Source organism: Chelmon rostratus, chromosome 8 (assembly GCF_017976325.1).
Source record: "Chelmon rostratus isolate fCheRos1 chromosome 8, fCheRos1.pri, whole genome shotgun sequence".
NCBI lineage: Eukaryota > Metazoa > Chordata > Actinopteri > Chaetodontiformes > Chaetodontidae > Chelmon > Chelmon rostratus.
The window spans coordinates 25,965,202-25,986,309 of record NC_055665.1 but is presented as its reverse complement, the minus strand read 5'-3'; the positions used below and the strand labels follow the sequence as shown (position 1 = coordinate 25,986,309).

The 21,108-nt window shown below is 43.0% G+C and overlaps 1 protein-coding gene across 2 annotated transcripts in view; it reads left to right on the top strand.

Annotated features, from left to right (window-relative positions):
- Positions 1-21,108, top strand: part of cdk14 (cyclin-dependent kinase 14) — a 173,668-nt gene that overhangs the window by 57,848 nt on the left and 94,712 nt on the right. For both annotated transcript variants that reach the window (XM_041941703.1, XM_041941704.1), the window contains 4 exons: positions 2,099-2,193; positions 2,822-2,901; positions 7,006-7,100; positions 9,958-10,020. In XM_041941703.1, the coding sequence (XP_041797637.1) occupies positions 2,099-2,193; positions 2,822-2,901; positions 7,006-7,100; positions 9,958-10,020 (333 nt within the window). The remainder of the gene's footprint in view (positions 1-2,098; positions 2,194-2,821; positions 2,902-7,005; positions 7,101-9,957; positions 10,021-21,108) is intronic.

Sequence of the window (21,108 nt, the reverse complement as noted above, 5' to 3'; positions counted from 1 at the left end):
GATTGTTTGTGGAGGAATACGTCCCTTTCTGCAGGTCAGACCAACCATGCCAACTCCTCTGGAGACAGATGACCTAGCTGGTCATGTCATGTCAGTGTCTGGGGAATCTGTCAGCTAAACCTTGATGCAGGGCACGTGTTGTAAACAGGAGGTCTGCCTCCAGTATTTGAAGGGAGGAGCTCATTAACAATAATCTCTCAAAGAAAGTGTGTCAGCTAGCTTTCATCAACACTTCATACCCATGTTGTTCACCACATTTTCAGGTTGTAGCTGCAGATTGTTGATTAACACATTTGATCCTGGATTCCAATAGCATGATCAACCCTATACCCATATGAATACTCAAATATCTACTGAGTCTGAACCATTTTCTATTGGAATAAAAACGTTCTCCCTCTCAGTGACTGTGGCCAGTTAATGGTAGATGATCATTGCTGTCAATCATTAGACCTAGACCTGTATATTACCTATATACGTAACAGTTATGTGTTTCTATTGGTCAGATGAGCTTGTGTATATTGGGAGGAGTAGCCAGTTGTTGTAGACTGAAAATATTCCTGGTCCTTCCATCTAGCAAACAGCATTAGTTCAGGTACAACACTGAAATGCTTGTATCTGTTTGGCATCAGCAGCTTAACTCGCGTTTCACCATCAGCAGCTTGGCTACCAGCTGAATACTGATGTCTCAGTGTATAGAATGTGCGTCATAGTCTGTCATAGCAAAACGTCAGGCATGAGGTTTTGTCGTTTTAGTGATTCTTGCTTCATTTTTGATTAGAAACAGTTGGTGGTACGCATTAATCATTTCTGTGTTTTCTTCTTTTTTGAGCTGAGTTTTGTGAGTCTGATTTATGTATGCTGTTATTGTGCAGTTCCATATGGATGAGCCACTGGGATGGTATCGTATGAAAATAAAGAATATGTTTTTTAAATGAATATAAAGATGGGCAGGTGTGAAATGGTCAACGCAGACAGAAAAAAGGCTTTGTTTGCGGATGAAAAATGCATGAGAAGGGAATCTCTTTGTAGTCCAATCTCACCGTCGCGGAGCGAGAGGCAACATGAGTCCCTCCGAGAGGTTCCTCAGGCCACCAGGACGAGAATATCTTACTGTCCAACTGAGCTGTTTCACAGATAGAGTTACACTTCCTGCTTTATCCCAGGAGGAGGTCTAATTTGTTTAGAGTAGCCCTCAGAAATGCTGAGCTTATTAGAGCTGCAGAGGATGGTGAGATAAGAGAAGGGACAGTGCAGATGTAGCAGAAACTGCACTCGGCCACGTTCTGTGGAGGTGTGTGTGTCGTGTTTTTAAGAAATGAGAGACAGCCGGAGACTTCCCTGACAAATTCACAGTGCTAGATGTTAGCATTGTGCGTTGGTGTATTGCTATGTCATTGTCAAATGAACGCGAGAGCTGTGTGCCAGCGTCTTCATACTGAACTGAAGCAAGTGTTGAGGTTGGAAAACTGACAAAAGCAAATATATCCATTGTTTCCTTTAAGTTCACGTCCCATAAACATAAAGAAGTTACACAGACTCATTGACTGGACAGTTTTGGTGATGTCATCCAGCATTATCAGCGCTACGTGAGCCCACGTGGCGAAACCCAAATCTTGGGTCATAATGGGCTTAACAAACTGCCAGAGTGGTGGTGAGCATGCAAGCTCAACCTGCACCAACCCGCCCACCTGGGCTCATTCTAATTCATCCAAATCAGTCACTTCCCGCCATAAGCTGAAGTTTTAAAGTCGAGCTAGTTCCTCCTTTTCATGCCATCTGGGTACGAGCCCGTTCAGTTGTGGGCCTCACTTCCTCCGAGCTGTAGCTGTTGCCTCTTCCTCTGTGAGCTGTTGACAGTGAGGCATCTAGAAGTTGTGAGCTGACGATTAAATGAAAGCAGTCTTCAGAGTTTGTGAAATCCTCTCTCCTCCTCCTCACTGACATTACACCTTCCCGATGATGCACTGGGGAGCCTCCAGATTTTAATATCTCTCATAGACTTGTAATGTTTCCTCTGAATCCTCCGAGAGTTTTCTTTTCTGGGTTGCTGAATTCGTCCTTTTATATCACCTTTTCATATCTCTTCCTTTTTCCTTAGCCTACAAGCCCCAAGTTTGGAAAGGCAGATTCCTATGAAAAGCTGGAGAAACTGGGAGAAGGTTCATATGCGACAGTTTACAAAGGAAAGAGCAAGTAAGTAGTGCACGCATGCCGAATCAGGCCAAACCCAGTCACTCTTCTTCATAGCTCATAAGAGCCACCCGTGCAGGCAGTGAATATTACATTTAATTATACAAGAGCAGCGCTGTAGCTGAATGAATGAATTAAATGGAACAGCAATAACAGTCACAGAGTCTAGTTTTATGTAAATAATATTTTCTCCTCACTGTAGAGCTGCAAATCCCACACATGCAATGTAATTTCTTTTCTTTTAATCACTATAAGATGGATGTTTTTATTCATTGATTCAATAGTTATGTTTTTGTGGCGCGCTGCTCTCCTTCTAGGGTCTGCTAATTAAATTCCAGAAAATGAAAAGTTCACACACTGTAAATGTATGAAAGTCCACACACTCTAATCTTCTGCGTAATGATGTTGGTGCGCGTTGTTCCTCACTGCAACGGCTTTGATTGGTGAGCTTCATTCAGTTGTAATCCTGTGGCCTTGTACCCGGGTCTCACTCCACTGCTGCTAAATTACATTTCATTGACTTAACAATCCTTGCTGTTCTCCGGCTTCGCCGATTTTAATAGAATCTTTTGTCATGTCGCTAAAAATCACAGGATTACCATACTTTGTCTGTCCTGCGTGTTGTTGCCAGGGTGAATGGGAAGCTGGTGGCTCTGAAGGTGATTCGTCTGCAAGAGGAGGAAGGAACGCCCTTCACAGCCATAAGAGAAGGTAAGAGCCTCAGACTGCAGAGACTGTTGCTCTGTGGAAATATTACCGCATTTAGCCAGATAAGCTCAGAATTGCAAGTAATGTTCTTGCTCTACCTACTTTATTGCCAAAGTTGCTGATTTGTATGTGAGCTTGAGGCAGACATGCATCCCAGAATGCATTCTGCATCAACCAGCGACGGCAGAGGACAGTCAAACCCTGAACTGTTAGCATTTTCATATTAACATTCCTAATGTGTGACCAGTAATATTACCTCAGAGCCCTCTCATACTTTATTTGAAAAATAGCATCTTTTGCCATCAAACATGAGATCTGGAGTCCCAGAGGCTCCACTGAAGAGACTGCACGTCTCTTTTGTTCCTCTGTCTGTCAGTGCACAGCGTTTGGGCTCTAGGTAGGCCTCAGTGTTCCCGTGTAGGTTAAGCTCTGATGTAAAAATTAACGATTACAGTGATTACACTGCAGCTTCTTATTCTTAATGTCTGATGTAATGCATGTTTGGTGAAATGTTGGTTGTGTTATGTGTGTGAAACAGTGTATGCTTGGGGATCCAGGACAAATTTCAGAAAAATATTCTGACAATAAAATGAAACCAAATCAAAGTTCACCTTTGACATTTCTTCGCATTTACATTTGAAATATGTAGTTAATGTTTTGATGCTTAATAATGTGCTTTCATTTCTGTCATTTTATTCCACAATGGCGCTGCTTCTGTGTGTCTTTACCTCTTTATATCAACCCAGAGCGTCAAATAGCGCCGCTTTGTCCCTCCTCTCAGCGTCTCATACAGACGCACATGGTACAAAGTGGGCGACGTTGACAGCTTGGTTAGGTTCAGGAGAAGATTGCTGACTTTAAGTGCCTGTTCAGTATTCAAACGATTATTCCCTAATGAATGTAAATAATGAATATCCAAACAAACAGAAAAAATCCTTCTTAACAAGCATTTTCTGTCCATTCCTGAAACTTAAAGGTCTTTTTTTCTTGAAACAAGTGAAAAAAATCTGTCAGCGCAGTGACGTTACTACTGCCTTTTCCTAATATACAGCCACCTGTTTTGAGAATTTTGTAGAAATTATTGTCAGTACCTTCAAAGACAACAGAATCCATAGAAATGATCCTGGAAAAATCTTGAAAATTGAGTTGGATAGGGAACAGATTTTTTTTTTTGCTTATTAATTATAATGAGGCTTTAAAGACTTAATAGTAGAAACTTCTCTAAGAGGCTAGATAAATTGCATGTGCCCAAAGCGGCCCAAACATGTCCTTTTCTACGCGCAGTGTAACAGCAGCACAGAGCTGCTCCTGGCTGGTTTGTCCCCTCAGCTGTGTTTGTGAAACACTTGAAGCTCTTCACTTCACTGAAACACTCACCTCCACACACACAACTTTTTTACATCTTTTGAACTTAGATGAGAAAATGATTCTGTCTGTTTGATCTGTGTATGATCCAGGCCTGATGAAGTGAGAGCCCCCCCCCACACACACACACACATGCACAGAGTCCAAACTCTCCCTGTGAACGTATCAGAGAGGCACTTTGAAATTGAACTAATTCAGCAATTACTGAGCACGAAGCTCCCAGCGTTGATATGTGAGCGGCATTAGAGACTGCTGCTGAATAAAGTAATATATCCAGAGGAGGGGAGAGTTGAGCGTGTGTGTGTGTGTGTCCACACTTAATAAAACGACACACACTCATGCTCATTACTAGAGATGAGGTGGGTGTATGCATGCGTGCGAGAGCGGGGGGTGGATCTTCAAACGGTGACAGGATCTTTGAGGTATCTATAGTGCTAACCTCCAGCTTACTGACAGGAGTCCTGCTTTATCTGATTTTTTTTAACCACCTTGAGGTGCTCAAACAGGATGAATGTATTCATGAGGCTCCATCACTCGCCAGCTCTCTCAGGATTTGTCCGTCAAAGCTCCCCTGTGCCCTTGGAAAAGAACTGTGTGTTTGCTAAATTAATCGCATTGGCAACTGTCTGAAAACCCCATTTAGGTCTCATAATAAAAGCGGTGCTTATTATGCCACTCTCACATTCTGTCCTAATGAAACTAGTCCCTGTGCTGCCTGACTGTGGCCTGACGAGTTATTCTGTCAGCTGTTCGTTTGCCTGCAAATTTGTCTCTGTGGTTACCGGAGAAAGCTTTGCAGGTTGTTGCTGAAGCATAATCACACCTCTGCAATCTTTTTTTTTCCAGATTATATTTGTTTTCCTGTCTAGGTCAAGTATAGTGCCTTCAGAGTCCTCAATATTACCACTGTGGGCAAAACATGGTGGGATATTTGTAACGAGTCAGTAGGGTAATGCTGAAACAGGAATGTTCATGTACATGTATGTAGAAGACAGCAGCTGGTCATGCTCACTTTCTGTGTCAAACCAGCAATTTTCAGGTTTGAATATTCAGTCGTGAGTTCAGTGTTTTCACGTTTGACGGCGTAGCTGACTGCTGTCCTGTTTCAATGGGACACGACGGATCCTCGGTTTGTTCGGCTGCGTTCTAAACTGACACATAAGTTGTGTAACTTGTGTGAAATCTCAAGTCCAACTCATCACAAGCAGAGTGAAAGTGTTGCAGGTCTGATATCTGAAAGCGCCAACAGACATTTGTCATCCTCCATTCAAAGGCTTCTGAAGGAGATCTTCTGGCGATGAGTCATGCTAACTTTGCAGCAGAGATTCAGGAAACTCTGACAAAACAGACAAAGCAGAATGGGCCCTGCTTCAGGTCTGCAGCTCCGCTGAAGGACAAGTTGAGGTGTAGGTTTTATAGCGACTCACCGCAGCTCTCACTTTCTCTGGGTTCGGTGTTCTAAAGTGAACCCAGATCGCCTTTGTAAGAACTCAGTAATCCTAGTAAACCTAGTAATCAACTTGCAGGTCATCATAAGCAAATTTTAAGTCAAGAGTTCTCCCCTCTGAAAGCTGACTCTCACAGTAAAATTGTACTTTGGGTTTTTACATGGGTGAGGCCAAGCCCTTCCAATGCATACACCCAAGCCCGTCGACAGGGGGGGGGCAACGGGTATGTTGTCCCGGGCCTCAGGACCATAGGGGCCCCTGAATGACCCTTGATTTATTTTTAACTTTACATTCACAAATTTCTTTTTAATTAAATCATTGCCTGATGAATTATACATTATTTTCTACTCAACATATACTTAAAAACTCATAACTAAATATTAAATATTTCAAATATATATATTTTCCTTTTTTTGCACAACACCCCTACCCCCCGTCTTAGCAGAGAATGGTTTGACCCCGCTCTGACGCACTTAAGGCTATGCTACATACGTGCCCTGAAGCGGGAAATTTACGCAAGTCTGTCATTGTTATAAACTCTAAACATGGCGAAACAGCCGCTAACACTGAAAGTTCACGCGATCACCATGACCAAAGCCTGATTCGCCCTATGATGGTCTCTTGTCCCCGGGCCCCAGCAAGTCTGTTGACAGCCCTGCATACACCCGACAATAAGATACTGCCTGAGGCTGATTATTATTAATAATATTTGGGGGTTTCAATCAGGCTAAAACTTGGTGCAACTTTTTGCCTTCAAGCCCAAACTCAGTTAAGTGCACCAGGTTTTTAGTGGTGGATAATTTTCCCACGCAAAGCTCTGAATTTCAAATTCTATAAACCTTTCCTGACTGCACCATGCGTTGCTTTTTATATCTCTTTCTATTATTTGCACAATCCTCCCACATTGCACATGAAGCAAATTACACGTGAAAGTCTTAACGAGTGCTGATCATACCCTCCTCGCTAACGCTGCAAGAAGCTCCGTCAGTGCAGTAATGGGCAGTCTGATCTCAGCAGCACGTCATCTCGCCGCTCTGCTTATTAACAGTGTCTGTTTCATCATAAATGTGTTGACAAATGAGTGTGAGAACTTGGAACAGTAAATCCAGCCTGTATTTTCTTTTTCCCTTTTAATCTGTTCTTAATCCCCTGTATGTATGTAGTGAGGCTCATAGAGAGCCTGTGATGCATTCTAATGATGCAGCTAATGAAGGCGTAGATCATAGCAAGTCCTCTGGTGTCTCAGTATGTGCTCCCCATTAACTCTCTGTCTCTGTCTGCTCTCTCTCTGCAGCATCTCTTCTGAAAGGCTTGAAGCATGCCAACATCGTGCTCCTCCATGACATCATCCACACCAAGGAAACCCTGACTCTGGTCTTCGAATATGTGGTGAGGCTACACACTTCCACGCTGAGATCACACGCTCGGACCCTTCATGGGCGGACTGCAGACTGGTCTTAAATTAGTTTGAGGATCTGTTTTTAGCGTTTGTCCAAAAGAAAAAGAAACCACAGTTTTAAAGGGCGCAGGGGTCACACTCGTCTTTGCGTCCTCTGTTTGATTGATTTGACCTCGGCGTCTGCTCGCTGACTGGGTTTCAGTTTTTAATACTCTGCCCTCAGAAACATGAGCTGTGGATATTTTGATTGGCGTACTCTTGTTCATAGAACACTTGGAGGATGTTAAAGCAGCCTGGGTTTTTTTCCACTCTTTGCTCGGTGCCATAGGATGGCAGCCAGAAGCACCAGAGGCTGGTGTGTCTGTGCCCAGAACAGGAAGTCAGGCGGCCATTTTATTGGAAGGTCACTGTTTTAGTAAGTTTCCACAACTGTCCTGTCGAGTACTGTGGACAGAAACGACAGCAAAGGATTTCCATTAAAGTATTTATGGCCTATAGGAAAACTTTCAACTAGGAAATGCAGTTGATTGCAGTTTACAGATGCAGCTAAAATATACGAGGGTTTGAGATGTCCTCCGCTGGTCTGCAAGTCAGTTAAGCTGGAGCTAATCCAGGTCTGCTAGAAACTTCAAGATATATTTGTAATTTGATCTCTGTAGGATAGTTTAAGCACAATTCAGTTGTGATCCTCATGCTCTGTGAACCAAGTGGCAACTACAACCCCGATCCATAACGTTAGCACGCTGTGTTTTTAACCAACTGTGATTGCTAACGCTGGTTTCACCAAGTGTTCCTGAACACATGTAGTAATCCCCTTTATCCAATCATGTGTTCACAAAGTGGTGAATCTCGCTCCAGCCTGGCTTGTGAACGACTGAGCCCTTCCAGGATGCTCCTTTCATACCCTTAGTACTGTACTCTACTCTTACAGTACTCTTAGTACTGTTTTCAGTTGATTTCCAAAAGGATTTTTAGGAATTGGGGTCGTCGAGCCCATCTGATGTGTCCTGATTTGATCTGTGGATCTGATCCAGGATTCAGATTTGGTGTAATGCTGATAGAAGTTTTTTTTTTTTCATCTCTCAAATACTGATTATGGTCTTGGCCCTAACAATTCAGTGTCACTTGATTCTTGTGTCAACCAACCCAGTTAACCTCCTGTTGACCTAAAGCAGTAGCAAGCCACCACGCTACTTGTGTTGCTAGCTAAGTAAACTAAAAAGCAACAGTCTAAGAGCTTGACATATTCAGTCATCTCCACCAGTATTTTTGCTCCCACCTCCCGTAACTGCCACGACCACAGGACGCCATGAGCGAAGCTTCAATGTGGATCCCAACCCCTGCATCCATTTTTATCTCTGATAGTCTGTGAGAATGACACCAGAAACTAGTCCACAGTGTGGACAGAGCAAGCAAAAAGCAGAGTGGCTCAACATTTTTCAAATGTTGCAGCCCTTTAAGGTGCTGTTGTTGTGGAAACTGCAAACAAACCTCTATGTTCGATGTGAGTCTTCCCAAATCCTGTCCAGGCATTACTGTTGAGTTATTGCTCAGCCTTGGATGCAGAAAAACTTAATCAGGGGATCTTTACTAGTTAAAAGTTTTCACTTCAGCTTTCTGCACAACACTGAAACTGCAGTACTGAGAACAGTCCAAATCCTCGGTTAACCCCTTGCACATGTACCAACAGACGGCCATTTTTGATGGTCACATTGATATTCAGGTCAATATTCCGGTTCATCTTAAAATGCTGAGTGAGGCCAAAACTCTCGACCAGAACAAGCTTAGTCAGCGCTCTATCACTTCTGCATTTAATGAGGCTGAAGGCAGTGCAATGCCCCCTGTTGGTAGATACACCATGTCAAAGGCTCTGCTTTTGAAGGAGGTGTGGTGAGATATGAGTGGAGCTCAGTGGGTCGTGTTTGAATGAAGAATAAGAGCAGGGATCGGTTTGGCTTTGGAGTTTCAACACAGAAGTCAGTGAAGACTCCTCATAAAATCCTCTCTGATTATTCATATCTTAGCATTGGTGCATTTTTTTCCAATGGTGATGGAACACACACCTTTTAAATATGAGGTATCGCTTTGCTTTGTATTTGATTGAATGTTAAGTTCCCAGCTGTGCAGCTATGTTGGACTACTGTTTGGCTTCATGTCGATCCATCATCTTTCGTTCCAGCTGTAATCAGCCTGTGCTGTTTTACATACAGAGAGCTTTTCAGCCAGAAAAATCAGTTCATTGTTCTCCTCTCAAAGCCTAATGATGATTGACAGGGAGTGGGTGACATACATAGGGAGAGGGGGCACAGAACTGAAGGGGAAAAAACAAAGAAATGTATAACTGAGAGATGGAGGAGAACGTGTGAGATGGACAGGCGGGTCCGCGTTGGAGCATCTGTCTGAATTATTCAGCAGAGGAGGCTCTGCTGGTGTGGGCAGCAGCGGGAGATTGCTGAGATTGTAAATATCAGTGTGATTTCAGAGCCGCTGCCTCATCCATCCTCAATCTGCTACCAAAACACAGAGGTGAAGGGCGGCCCAGTGTAGCGCCGCATGCCTCATGAGTCAGTAGATGGTGGCTTTCTGATAGAGAAGACGTCAGCTCAGCTTTCAAACAAACCCCCTCACGTCTCACACTGCGAGAACATGAACCAGATGCCTGGATAGCAGGAAGGAAATGCACCTGGCCAAAAGTATGTGGACACTCCTGTTCACAAAGAACACTTTATTTTTGTTGTATTTGGAAATATCCCATTGCCTCTAACATTTACAGATTATTCTGCCTCTCAGGCTTATCCATAACATGATACTTTATTAACATTGTGCCCTTTTGCTTTTATATTACAGCACACAGACCTGTGTCAGTACATGGACAAACACCCTGGGGGTCTCCATCCAGACAATGTGAAGGTACAGTATGCATAATAATGCTGGACACAGGGCATTTATTAATGAGCAGCACAGTCTTAAATGCTAAAGAGGTGTGGATGGAAAAGAGGAGAGATTTTGTAACCAAGAACAGATCAGGCGGACGACCGAACAAAAAGGAGACAGCGGGGTCACCTGGAGAGACGAGACGTGCTGTAACATTTTAGTAATCCTGCTGATGGTCTGCTCTAGTGGTCATCACCTTCGGGGTTGGGGTCATGAGATAAAACTTCAGGGTTGTATGGTGATTAAATTATAAAAAGAAAAAAAGACACTGCTGCTCAGCTATAAACCAAAAGGTTTGGGACCCACTGGTCTACTCAATGTGGGCATTTTCACTGTTTGGTGTGTCTGCATTTTAACTACATTTAAGCTCCCTTCTCATTGGCTGTCAGCAACACAGGTGGTTTGGTTTTTATCAGCCCATGAGGAAACAGACCTCTTGCAGTAAAACACAGCAGCAACCAAAACAAAGAGCTTGCAGAACAAATGATGTGAGCATTTGGAACTTCAGGTGCAGTTAAACCGGATGCTGTCAGGCAAAATTTACTGGCATGGTGTGGTGAAAAGCAAGCAGGACAGAAACTAATGATGACAATATTGTAAGATTAAACTGTGGGAGGTAGCTAGCTTTCTGACAACAGCTTGCCACAAGTTATGAATTTTGCACATTTTTCTGTTTTTATTTTGGGGCATTTTATGTTGTTATTAGATGGCGTTAGTGAAAAGGTGACAGGAAGCTAGGCAGAGAGATGCAACAAAGGTCCCCAGTCTGACTAAAAAACGGCCGTGTGAGTTCATAATCAGGGTCTTACACTCTGAGACGCTCATATACACTTCTATCAAACACACAGCAGCATCCTCCTGCTGTGCAGCCCATAATATTTCAACATACTGTACATAAAGTCAGTCAGTCAGCCTCTTCCAAACTGGCTGGATGTTGGAGAGCCTCACAGTTTCAAGTGTCAAAGTTCAATCAAACTGAACCTGAAGAGAGTCAGTACATGACGGCCCTGAAAACAGAGGGGAGGGAAACCTGGCCGCAGGGTTGGGGTTAGGACCTTAAGGTCTTATTTTCCCAGTTGTGTGTGCTGACTCCAAGACCAGCAGTATGTGCCAAGCTGCAAAAGAGGGACTTCTTAAAACTAAAAAATAATGAGCTGCGTCAGCTGTGAATGATATATGAGCAAACGCCTGCCTTAAAAAACCTTCAGAGCACAGACAGGACTAAAACTGGAAAGTTTAGTGTGTATAAGTCCTACTGAAGTGGAGATTTCTGGTTCAGTAAGAGAGAAAAAACTTGAGTAACAGCTTTTAAAAGTATGTACTGTAAAACTCCATACATTTTTAGACAAAAGCTAAGACACTACAGGTGAATAAGGAAAAAAATGTAACAGTTAGTGTAATAGATATTACTATGAAACTTCCCCAGTTGCTTACTTACATCAAGAAAATTAGCTTTTGTAGTACAAGTTTCCTGATTGTAAGTTGCACATTATTAAACTGTATGTTTAAATATTGATTTGAATTTGCATAAAGTTACTGGTGGTGTCCTGCCAGAGAGGGGCTCTGGTTTGAGCATAGACCACAGCAACTGTTTGGTTACTTACAATATTAATCAAAAGACTTTTTCCAGTCAGTGTAGCCACCATGAACACATTATAAAGTACATTATGCAACAGATCTTCTGCCAGGAGTCAAGGTTTGGCTACGTAAAGATTAAACTCTTTATTTAAACCTGACCTAAACCTCAGTTCAAAAGCGTTAGCTTCCTAACATCAACCTCAAGCACAGCTGAAACCGTACAGAATCATTTTGATTATTTTTCCACTGCTGTCATCCTGATGCTGGTCTAATGACTGTCCCTGACGTCATGTGACACAGAAGCCTTTGTGAGGCTGGTCGACGGCGTGACAGTCCGTCCCTCTGTAACGTGACATGAGCGAGCCGTCACTCAGCCGTGTTCCCCCTGCTTGTTAGAGGTGCTGCTAACCTAAATGAACAGGTAGAAAGAAATGATGGAGTGAATGAGGCCATGTGGCGCTGGTGTTGGTGGGGGTGTCGGGATGTTCCATCATGCAGGAGGGTGACAGTTCAGGCTACACGTGTTATGTAACGCAGCTCGTACCTTTTGCCACTGAAGATTTACATAAGTAATATGTGTTTTTCCTGCTGACAGCAGCCTCATTGAGATTCACATGAATAATTTAGGATTATTCTGAGGGAGCAGAGCGAGGTGTCGCTCGGCTCCCGCTGACTTTGTTACTTACAGAATTGGTGCGATGCCTGAGTTGTGACTTCTAATCTGTTGATAGGGCTTGCGGCTTTGTTCCTGCGCAGCCATGTAACAGAGGCTGCGCTGGAACCAGCCAGCATGAATACCGTGCTTCTAATAAATCCATCACAATGAGAACAGCATTATAGCCTAACCTTAAATACTGGAGCTTTTATTTATCTCTGTCATTTCTCAAAGTGTGCATTGCATTGTATTTGAAATGCAGTTCACTGGTACAGATACCAGTTAATGCTGAGATCATTTAATATTCATTCAATACATGCATGAATTTAGAGGTCCTCGCTGATCTTAAAGCCTTGCTCGTTCCAGAGTGAAAGTCTACCACTGCCTTTAAATCTTTAAATTAAACACAATGTATCTTGTTTGCTTTATCCATACATGAACACAAACAGCTGCAGTGACTGTGTAGCTCACCTGTGTCAGTCTTGTTGTCACAGTGAGGTCTGACAGGTTTGGAGACAGAGCAGAAGGGTGGGGTGGAAGGGTAAATCGTCGTTTTTCGAGATGTAATTCTAACACGAAACTTCCTCCAAAACCACACATTACAACTCGGGCTAATGTAAACCATACAGCCCTATCAGTGAGCGAGAGTCTGAGGTTTTTGAACTTTGAGCCAGGCGAGCTGTCGCCTCCTGCTTCCAGTCTTCATGCTGAGAGTCCATATCTGTGCTCAACACACAGACACGAGATTGATATCGATCGTCTCGTCTCACTCAGAAAGAAAGTGACTGCATCATGTTAAATGTGCATCGGCGTTGAGGATATCGTATCATCAAATGCCACGCCAAGTCAGCAGCGATTCACTTGTGATAAGCACCACATAGCTGTTTAATGTCCGTTATTAGCGTGTTTTATGACTGACTGTGAAGAAGTGCAGACACTCAACCATCCTCCTATTTACTAATCGGCAACATTAAAGCTATTAGTGCCTCCGCTGGTGCTAGATCAGATTAACATTCAGAGGCACACACTCGGAGGCTCACTGCTCCATAATTATTGGTCAAGAAGCAGAGAGCTGTGTGTGTGGCTCTCTCTGGAAAGTGCGTTGAAGTTTCTGCTTGAACACGACGATCTGTGGTAAAATCTAGCGGAAGCCGTCTCGCGGGGCACCATTAACTTTTCTCGGCCCATGCACGGTGCTCGAGTGCAGTTTGTTAGCGGCTCTGCTGTAATTGAACAGAGTGAGCATGACCTCATCTAGACCGCCGCTGAAGTGCTCTTCTTATTAGATTATATGCAGTCAGCTGAAGGGCCGCGTCTCAATGACATTTTCATGGATCGGTTTGAAACTGACACCCACAGACCGTGTCTACAAGCCCAGCAACAAGCTAGCATTTGCCCTTACAATTACATTACAGGGGAAGCTACTGAAGGCACATTAGTCACCAGCGTCATGTCAATACCGAGGACAGGTCGTCACAGCAAGCAGCATCTGATGCTCGGTGGATTAAAAAAGACCAAAGACAATAGTCAGGGTCAACATCGGACAAATAATAACAGAATTTTTATCATTTATTTTTCATGTTGTGATGAAATTTTATTTTTAAGCATTTATTTTGCTGGTCTTTCATTTCATGTGAATAATTGAATTAAAAAAAATAGTTAATTGAATTAAAAAAAGAGTTTCCTTCAGCTTCCTGGAAAGAGCTATGTAGCTAAGAATAATAGAGACATAGTTCTGACAGTAATTTGATTGCTGTGTAGAGTTTATGAGCAGTTGCTGATTACCCTGAAAGGGGTGAACAGTTTAAACACAATTAAATATTTCATTTATTATTGGAGCATATATATATATAAAACAATACCTGTGGATGCAGCAGCTGCCCCAAGCAGTATAAGAGGTATCCCAGATATATATCCCAGATATATATATATATACACACACACACACACACACAAACACACACACACACACACACTATCTACTGTACATGTTCAATTTTATGTTCCCAGTAGAATTTTTAGTTTGATCTGTGGTGCACTGATTAGAATCTCTTCTCTCTTGGCTCTGGCCTCTGTCCTCCCCAGTATTAGTGCAGAGGAGCAAAAATCTGCTCCTGCACTTTGTCAACACTTTCGGTAAATGTACTGAATTGCTGCATTTTGTTACAGTGACATTTATCTGGCATTGCCTTGCTGTTGCTTTAGCAAATTGTAGCTTCAGTCACATTTCCGGTACTGCCAGTGGCTGTGCAGGAGCTGGTTTTCGTGACTCATTACTCAGCCCCTTTCTGTCCAGTTTTATAGGTGTGGAAAGATCACTCGATGAAAATGTTTTCCAAACAAATGACTGTTTTCCTGAAGTTCCAGGCCGCTTCATATGGTTTGAAAACATTATCATTAAAGCTTTTGAACGCATCCTAATTTGAGAGCAGGAGGATGACATGATGACATGATTTCAGTCATATTAAACATAAAGCTTCGACAGGGTGTTTGCATGGATTGTGTTCGTCTGTCTTGGAAAGTAGCTGATCTGCACTTCAACACACACACTCGTTGCCACACTCTGGAACACTTCACTGAGCGAGCATTCATATAAGCGGTGTTCAGTATCAGGGGTCCCTCTCCCAAAATCACACTTCAAAAGCAATTCAATCATCGCTGTTTGACATGGCAGGGAGTCCTTTACAGTCCAGAAAGCTGCTGTGTGTCCTTCAGGTGTTGATGCTGTGTCCTGTCAGCCCTTCCTAACTTTAAAATAATCAGTCAGTATCATTGATTAGTCTCTGTGGTAATATGTTAATAGTAGTAGTCCACTGTCTCCTGACAATATAATGTTGGCTGTGCAGCACCCTGCAGAGAGTAACACCATACTGTTGAGGGGTTGTGAGATGATTGTGGAATAAGAAAAGTAAAAATGCACTTACATTTCTGTTTGTTCTCTCCTGACGGCTCTGTTTTCTTATTCTAGTGAAATCTGGATCATTTTAACTTTTTGTGCAGCAACAATTATTCAATGTAAACTAATTTAAAAGTTTAGAGAGTCATTCTCTGTCAGAATTGATCATATTGTGCATGTTGTCTTCTCTCGGCTGCTCTCTGCTGGGGGTCACTGATCATCTGCTCACTGGCAGGACGGGCCCCACCCAAGCCAGCACGGAGATCCACATGTTTGATTAGGCATAGGCTCTTTATGCTGGATGCCCTTCGTGACTTCATCCGCATATATCCGTGCTTGGAACTGAAAAAATCGAAATGCATTGGACAGTGCAGGTAGTGCAGGTTCAGTGTCTTGATCGAGGACACTTTAACGTGTGGACAGGAGGAGGGTGGGGATCAATCTGCCAACCCTCAGATCAGCGGACAACCCGCTCCACCTCCTGAGCTGCCCCAAATACTATGCAACATGCGCTGCACTGCTTTAACACATGCAATATTGGAGAAATGGACATTACATGGACCTATTTACTGTATTCTGCCATTTGTCCATCTGCCTGAGGTGAAACATCGCAGCTTGTAAACCAGACTGTAATAGAGTGTCTGAGGCTACACTGCTGTTTACAGGTTGTTGGCTGCAGTGCAACATCCTGGTAGTTAACTCAGAAATTCCTGACTTCATGAGTTGAGTTGTGCACGCAGCTCTGTTCTTTGCTTTCACTCATAAAAGGGAATCAGCACTTTTAAGACAATCGTAAAAACACTGACATTTTTGCCTCTGCAGAAGCCTCTTCTGAAGTCTGAGGAACCGTGTTCACTGAAACTGCTGAGCCGCAGCTGCTTCAGCCTGCACTTTCATTGTCTTAGCAGTGCTCCCTAGAATCAGTGTTAAGGCTTGAAGAGGAGTATGATTTAGGGTGTGCTTCCTTGATTGACAGGTCTCTCACCCTATCACAGTCAGCTGCGGTGGTCGCGCTTTGCTTGCTTGACCAAATATAGACTTTGTGGCTTAGCAAGTACCAATATACCAGCAAGCAGGAAACAAATTCTGACTTCAAAACATGTGTATAGAAATGTCTGAGCGGCATCAAAGGCGCTGCACGCATGTCGTTTTATGGTGGCTGCAGTGGTGTTTCAGTAGTCCTATATTTACACACAGAGGCCCTGCAGTACAACACAGCTGCTCATTAAAACACAAGCCAAAGACAATTCTGGAACTTCACCGTCCTCTGTGGCCGTTGCCACAGTGCAGGTTGATGCTGTCTCCTGATTCAGCCCATTAAGGACGACACTGTACAGATGCTTAGTGGAAAAGATTGGGGCTCTTTCCACGCCTGCTGGCAGATGGTGCACCCTTTTCACTCCATTTAACACTGCTTCATTTTAGCTCTCCCTCACCGAATTCACCACTTTTATTCGTTTCAGCAAAAAAAAAAAAAAAAAAAAAACGGCTTTGGAGATTGGTCAATGAATCCAAAAGTTTGTGTTTCAGTCCTCATCAATGTTGAAATCATACCGCTATGATGATCTGAGCTATTATTGATGCAGTTTGAGCTCACAGAAAGAAGAGCATTTACATTTCACCGGGCCGAAATGGATGATTGTTCCACCTGAACGCCTGAAAAGACTTGCATTTACCTGACCAGGACCTGGCCGGCTGTGCAGCTGTTTCTGTGAAGCAAAGGTGGGACTGACGACCTTCTCCTGACCTTAACCAAGTACTTTTTCCAAGCGGTCTCTCACTTTGTGCCAGCTTGAAACATCTGCAGCAGGGGTCAGCAGTGACCTTTTCATACTTACAGGTGCTCTGGAGATGCAGGGGTGTGTGTGGTCACTTGTTGTTTGTCAGGGTATTGTGTTTTTGAGTGTTTTATTTCTCGTTAGAATAAAACAGATTTATAAAACAGGTTGCTTTAGGATGCATCTGATGACAGCTGCCACCTTTCCCTATCAGTCATTTGGCTTTAATTTGGAGTTAAAGCAGCATATGTTGGTACTCATTTGGCTTATAATGATGTGTATGTGGTGGTTGTTGCACTTTGAGACTATCCACACATGATAAACAGTGACCTGCTTCATTTATGGTTCAAGTACTGTTGTTGTATAAAGATCTCATCAAGCCATCACTGACTGCCATCTGTTTGTTTATGAGACAAACATCATTGATTATTACTATTAGTACGTGGTACTTGGTCATATTGGGATGTTTACATTGTTATTTCCAGAAGAAAAATTTTGGATCTCGGGTCAACCGTGGAGAATATTTTGGTTCCACACTACAATAATGGCTTAGCTTAGCTTGGGGTTAAGAGCTCCTGCCACTGATGTCAGTTCAGATTCCACCACTGATGGCATCATCCATCCAGAGTGGTGGAGGCCGAGGGATTCAAAGAGCTGGTTCAGCAACTCATGCCAGAGTACGTGAGCTAAAAGTGAGCGAGCCGGAGCAGACAAGCCAGCTCTCATCTACGACAGCTACGTCAAGGCTACGTCACAGCTACGTGTCACTTCATCGGTGCTTACTGAGACAAGTAACATGAAAACCTGGAAGCCAGATATATTAGTTGGATAACATATCTACAGGAATAGATCATCGGGACAATGGTGCTCCGTCCTGTGCACGAGAAGTATCACAGTCTGATATGGAGTGTGTCATGGCTGTGTTTCCCAGTGGACCAATGTAGCATTTGCATTCCTGATGAGACTTTAAGTAAGTACGCTCTCGCTGTCAACCCTTTTGTGCTGCCGCTAGCGGGACTAAGACTTTTAGTTTTGTTTTGTCCCAAATCAGTCAGTCAGTCTTCACACTTGAGTATCTTGCAGCTCGTTAGCTTATAGTGTGTTCCATATTATCATCGCATTAAAGCACTGTGTCTTTCCTCTGCTCCTGCGTGCCGTGCTGGTTTTTGTCCTCGTGAAACTACATGAACCCCGGTGTGCCGCTGTCACTTTGATGCATTGTCTCATGCTTTGCTGCACATTGAATATCGGACGAAAGAGCCGAATTTCACTCCATCGTTGGGTTAGATAACACGGAGGCCATCCAGTCTGCACTTTCTTTCATAATGTTTATCTTGATGGAGAGTTGTGCTCGCTCTGGGTATGATGCCACTGAGTCCTTCATCATGAGAAAAATGGCCGTGTGTTTATTGGTGTGCTGATGATGGATTGTTGTTCAGGCAGTAGGGTCACTCCTCAGGCGATAGATTATGTTAATGACTGATTAAACTAAGATCACACGGTTTGTTTCTCCTGCAGTTATGAACTAATAATGCATCATGATTAAACAGAGACTCTCTCACACACGCACACACACACCACGGATTCTGCAGGGGTTATCTCTTCAATGAAAGAACTATACATTCTGGTTTAGGATGTGAATTATTGTATGTGTTATACTCCGTCTCAGTGATGTCAGTGTCATTTAGACTTTAGCTGAACACAGTTTTGTCTGTCGATCATGTTATGTGAAGGAGGGCCATTGGAGTATTTCCAACAATTACATGGGCATTAAACTATCCTGGTAGAGTACAAATAATGAGACATTGCATTGTGAAAATGAAAAACTATAAAAAGACTGAACTTTAGGAGGGATGCCAAGTCCCAGAGCGCATTGCAGTAGGAGACATCATTCACTGAGCTTTAAACTCAGTTTCTATGCAGCTATAATGACAGGGGGAAGTTAGACATTAATGGAGCGCTGCACTGACTGCACATGTGAAGATCAGTTGATTCTTCGTGAGGATTACTCACCAGCCCGTGAAAGCGGTTGATTTGTCAAGGCTGTCACCAGAGTTTTCTCATCTTTGCAGATTTCTAACAGAAAACCTGCGATACAAACTGTACTGATACAAAAGTGTGGACCGAAAGAGGTTTCACAATGTTTTCCAGTGTCTTCATCACTTATATAATGTATAGCCAGTGGCCCTGACATACATGACCCTGTAGTATTAAAGGAACATCAAGTAGGGGTGTGTGTGTGTGTGTGTGTGTGTGTGTTATTATATTATAATATATTATTATTTATTTATTTATGGAATCAAACTGCTACTATTACTGCAGTGGCATTTTAACTGTGAACAAACCCAGTAGTGCTGTAAATTTCTGTTTCATCCAGGAGACGCTGAAGAACCTGCTACATGTTGATGTGTGGTCGCCAACATGCCATCAAATACAGCTGTTTATCAGCTATATATAAGATATATATTATCATTGCAGGCTTAATGGGCTGTGCCTCAGCAGTACCTTTTTAGAGAACACTTTACTTAAGTCTCCCTGTCAGTATTTATAGGCAGTGTACAAACACGTGATGAATATTTTATAACCCACTATAAATGAGCTGTATGTAGATATAAGTACATTGTTTTATTTTTATTAATGCACAGTAGTTATTAACAATTCTGAATATATCAATATCATATCAGGAGAGACTTCATGTGAGCACAGCAGTGTTCATTGTCTGTTAACACAGCCGCTGTGTGAGTGAACACAGGAGGAGCTGTGGACATCTTCTGGACCCTAACCCGATCTGGATTATAGTGTGTGAGAAGCCAGTCGTTATTTATTTGTATACTGCTTATAAATGCTAACTAAAGGCACAAAGTGCAAGCTTTTTAAATGTCAGAAAGAAAAAAAGTCTGTTTCATTTGAATTCGTCTCAGTGAAAGTCTTCTCTAGAGTCTAAGTTATATGATGTTTCCTCACTGCAGAGAATGACACTTGCACAGCTTCATGTGCATCCCGTTTGTGGATTTGATCAGAGCTTGATGAATCAAGGATTATGTGTTTGCTTCTGTTATCATGAGCAAACAGTCTCAGCTCAGGGTCCGTATACTCACAGTTCTGGAGCTTTTCTCCTATAATGGACCTTGAGGTGAGATTGTTTTGTCAACTGCTGTTTCAAAGGTCAAGAACTTTCTGAAAAGCTATTCAAATGGATGAATTACCACACAGAACTCACACATCCAGTGTGCATGAAAATGGTGTGTTGAGCGTGTGTCATAACCCATTTCAGAATCAGACTGCTGCTGCATTACAGCCACATTCTCACAGGCAAGCGTTGTGTGTTGGAGGAGGCGACTGCTGGAAGTGATAAGTGACCACTCTGTATATTTTATTTCCACTTTTGCACTGCCAGCTCTCCTGCAGGTGTCATTTTTCTGTTGCATTGTAATTTTCTCCCCCCTTTGTTCTGTCTTTGTTTCCCCGCTCGCTCTAGTAGTTAACTGGTGCGGTCACACCTTTAACTGCGGGGTTCCTTTCAACACGTCTACACAGATGGACGTCTCATATTCACTTATTATAGTTGGGTGAGCTCGTCTGGCGAGCAGATGTCTGTGTCAACAAGCCGAATGTTCACCACTCACTATACTGAGCCTATTTGGCTTGTCGGGAGGATGGTGATGTAAACCTTTTCATTTGAAGTGTGCAGGAGTCTAAATCTGGCCAGTAATTGACTGGACCTACGTACATAATTTAAGTTGAAAATTGGCCATCTTGAGAATGGCACACATTATTATTATTATTATTATTATAACACAGCAGTCTGTCTGAGTACCCTGCACAAACTGCTCACACTCAAATATCGAAATGCAAACGGAAAGGTTTGATGCTGGAATTGAAGAGCTGACTAAAGAGAAGAAAAGCGTCATTTTTCTTTCGTTTTATTACCGTGCAGTTGCGCTCCTAACAAGGCGAGAGCTTTTCAGAACTGTGTTTTGATATACATGAGTAAACACACATTTCCCATGCTAATTTTCAGCACGGCAGTTCATCTCTCGCACGCTGAGTGCAGGAATAGTAAACTGTTGACCCGGTGACTCCAGATGCCAGACAGGGCCCGTCCCTGATTGGACTCCACGGCGCTTCAATCAGCTTAATTGGCCGAGACTATGGCG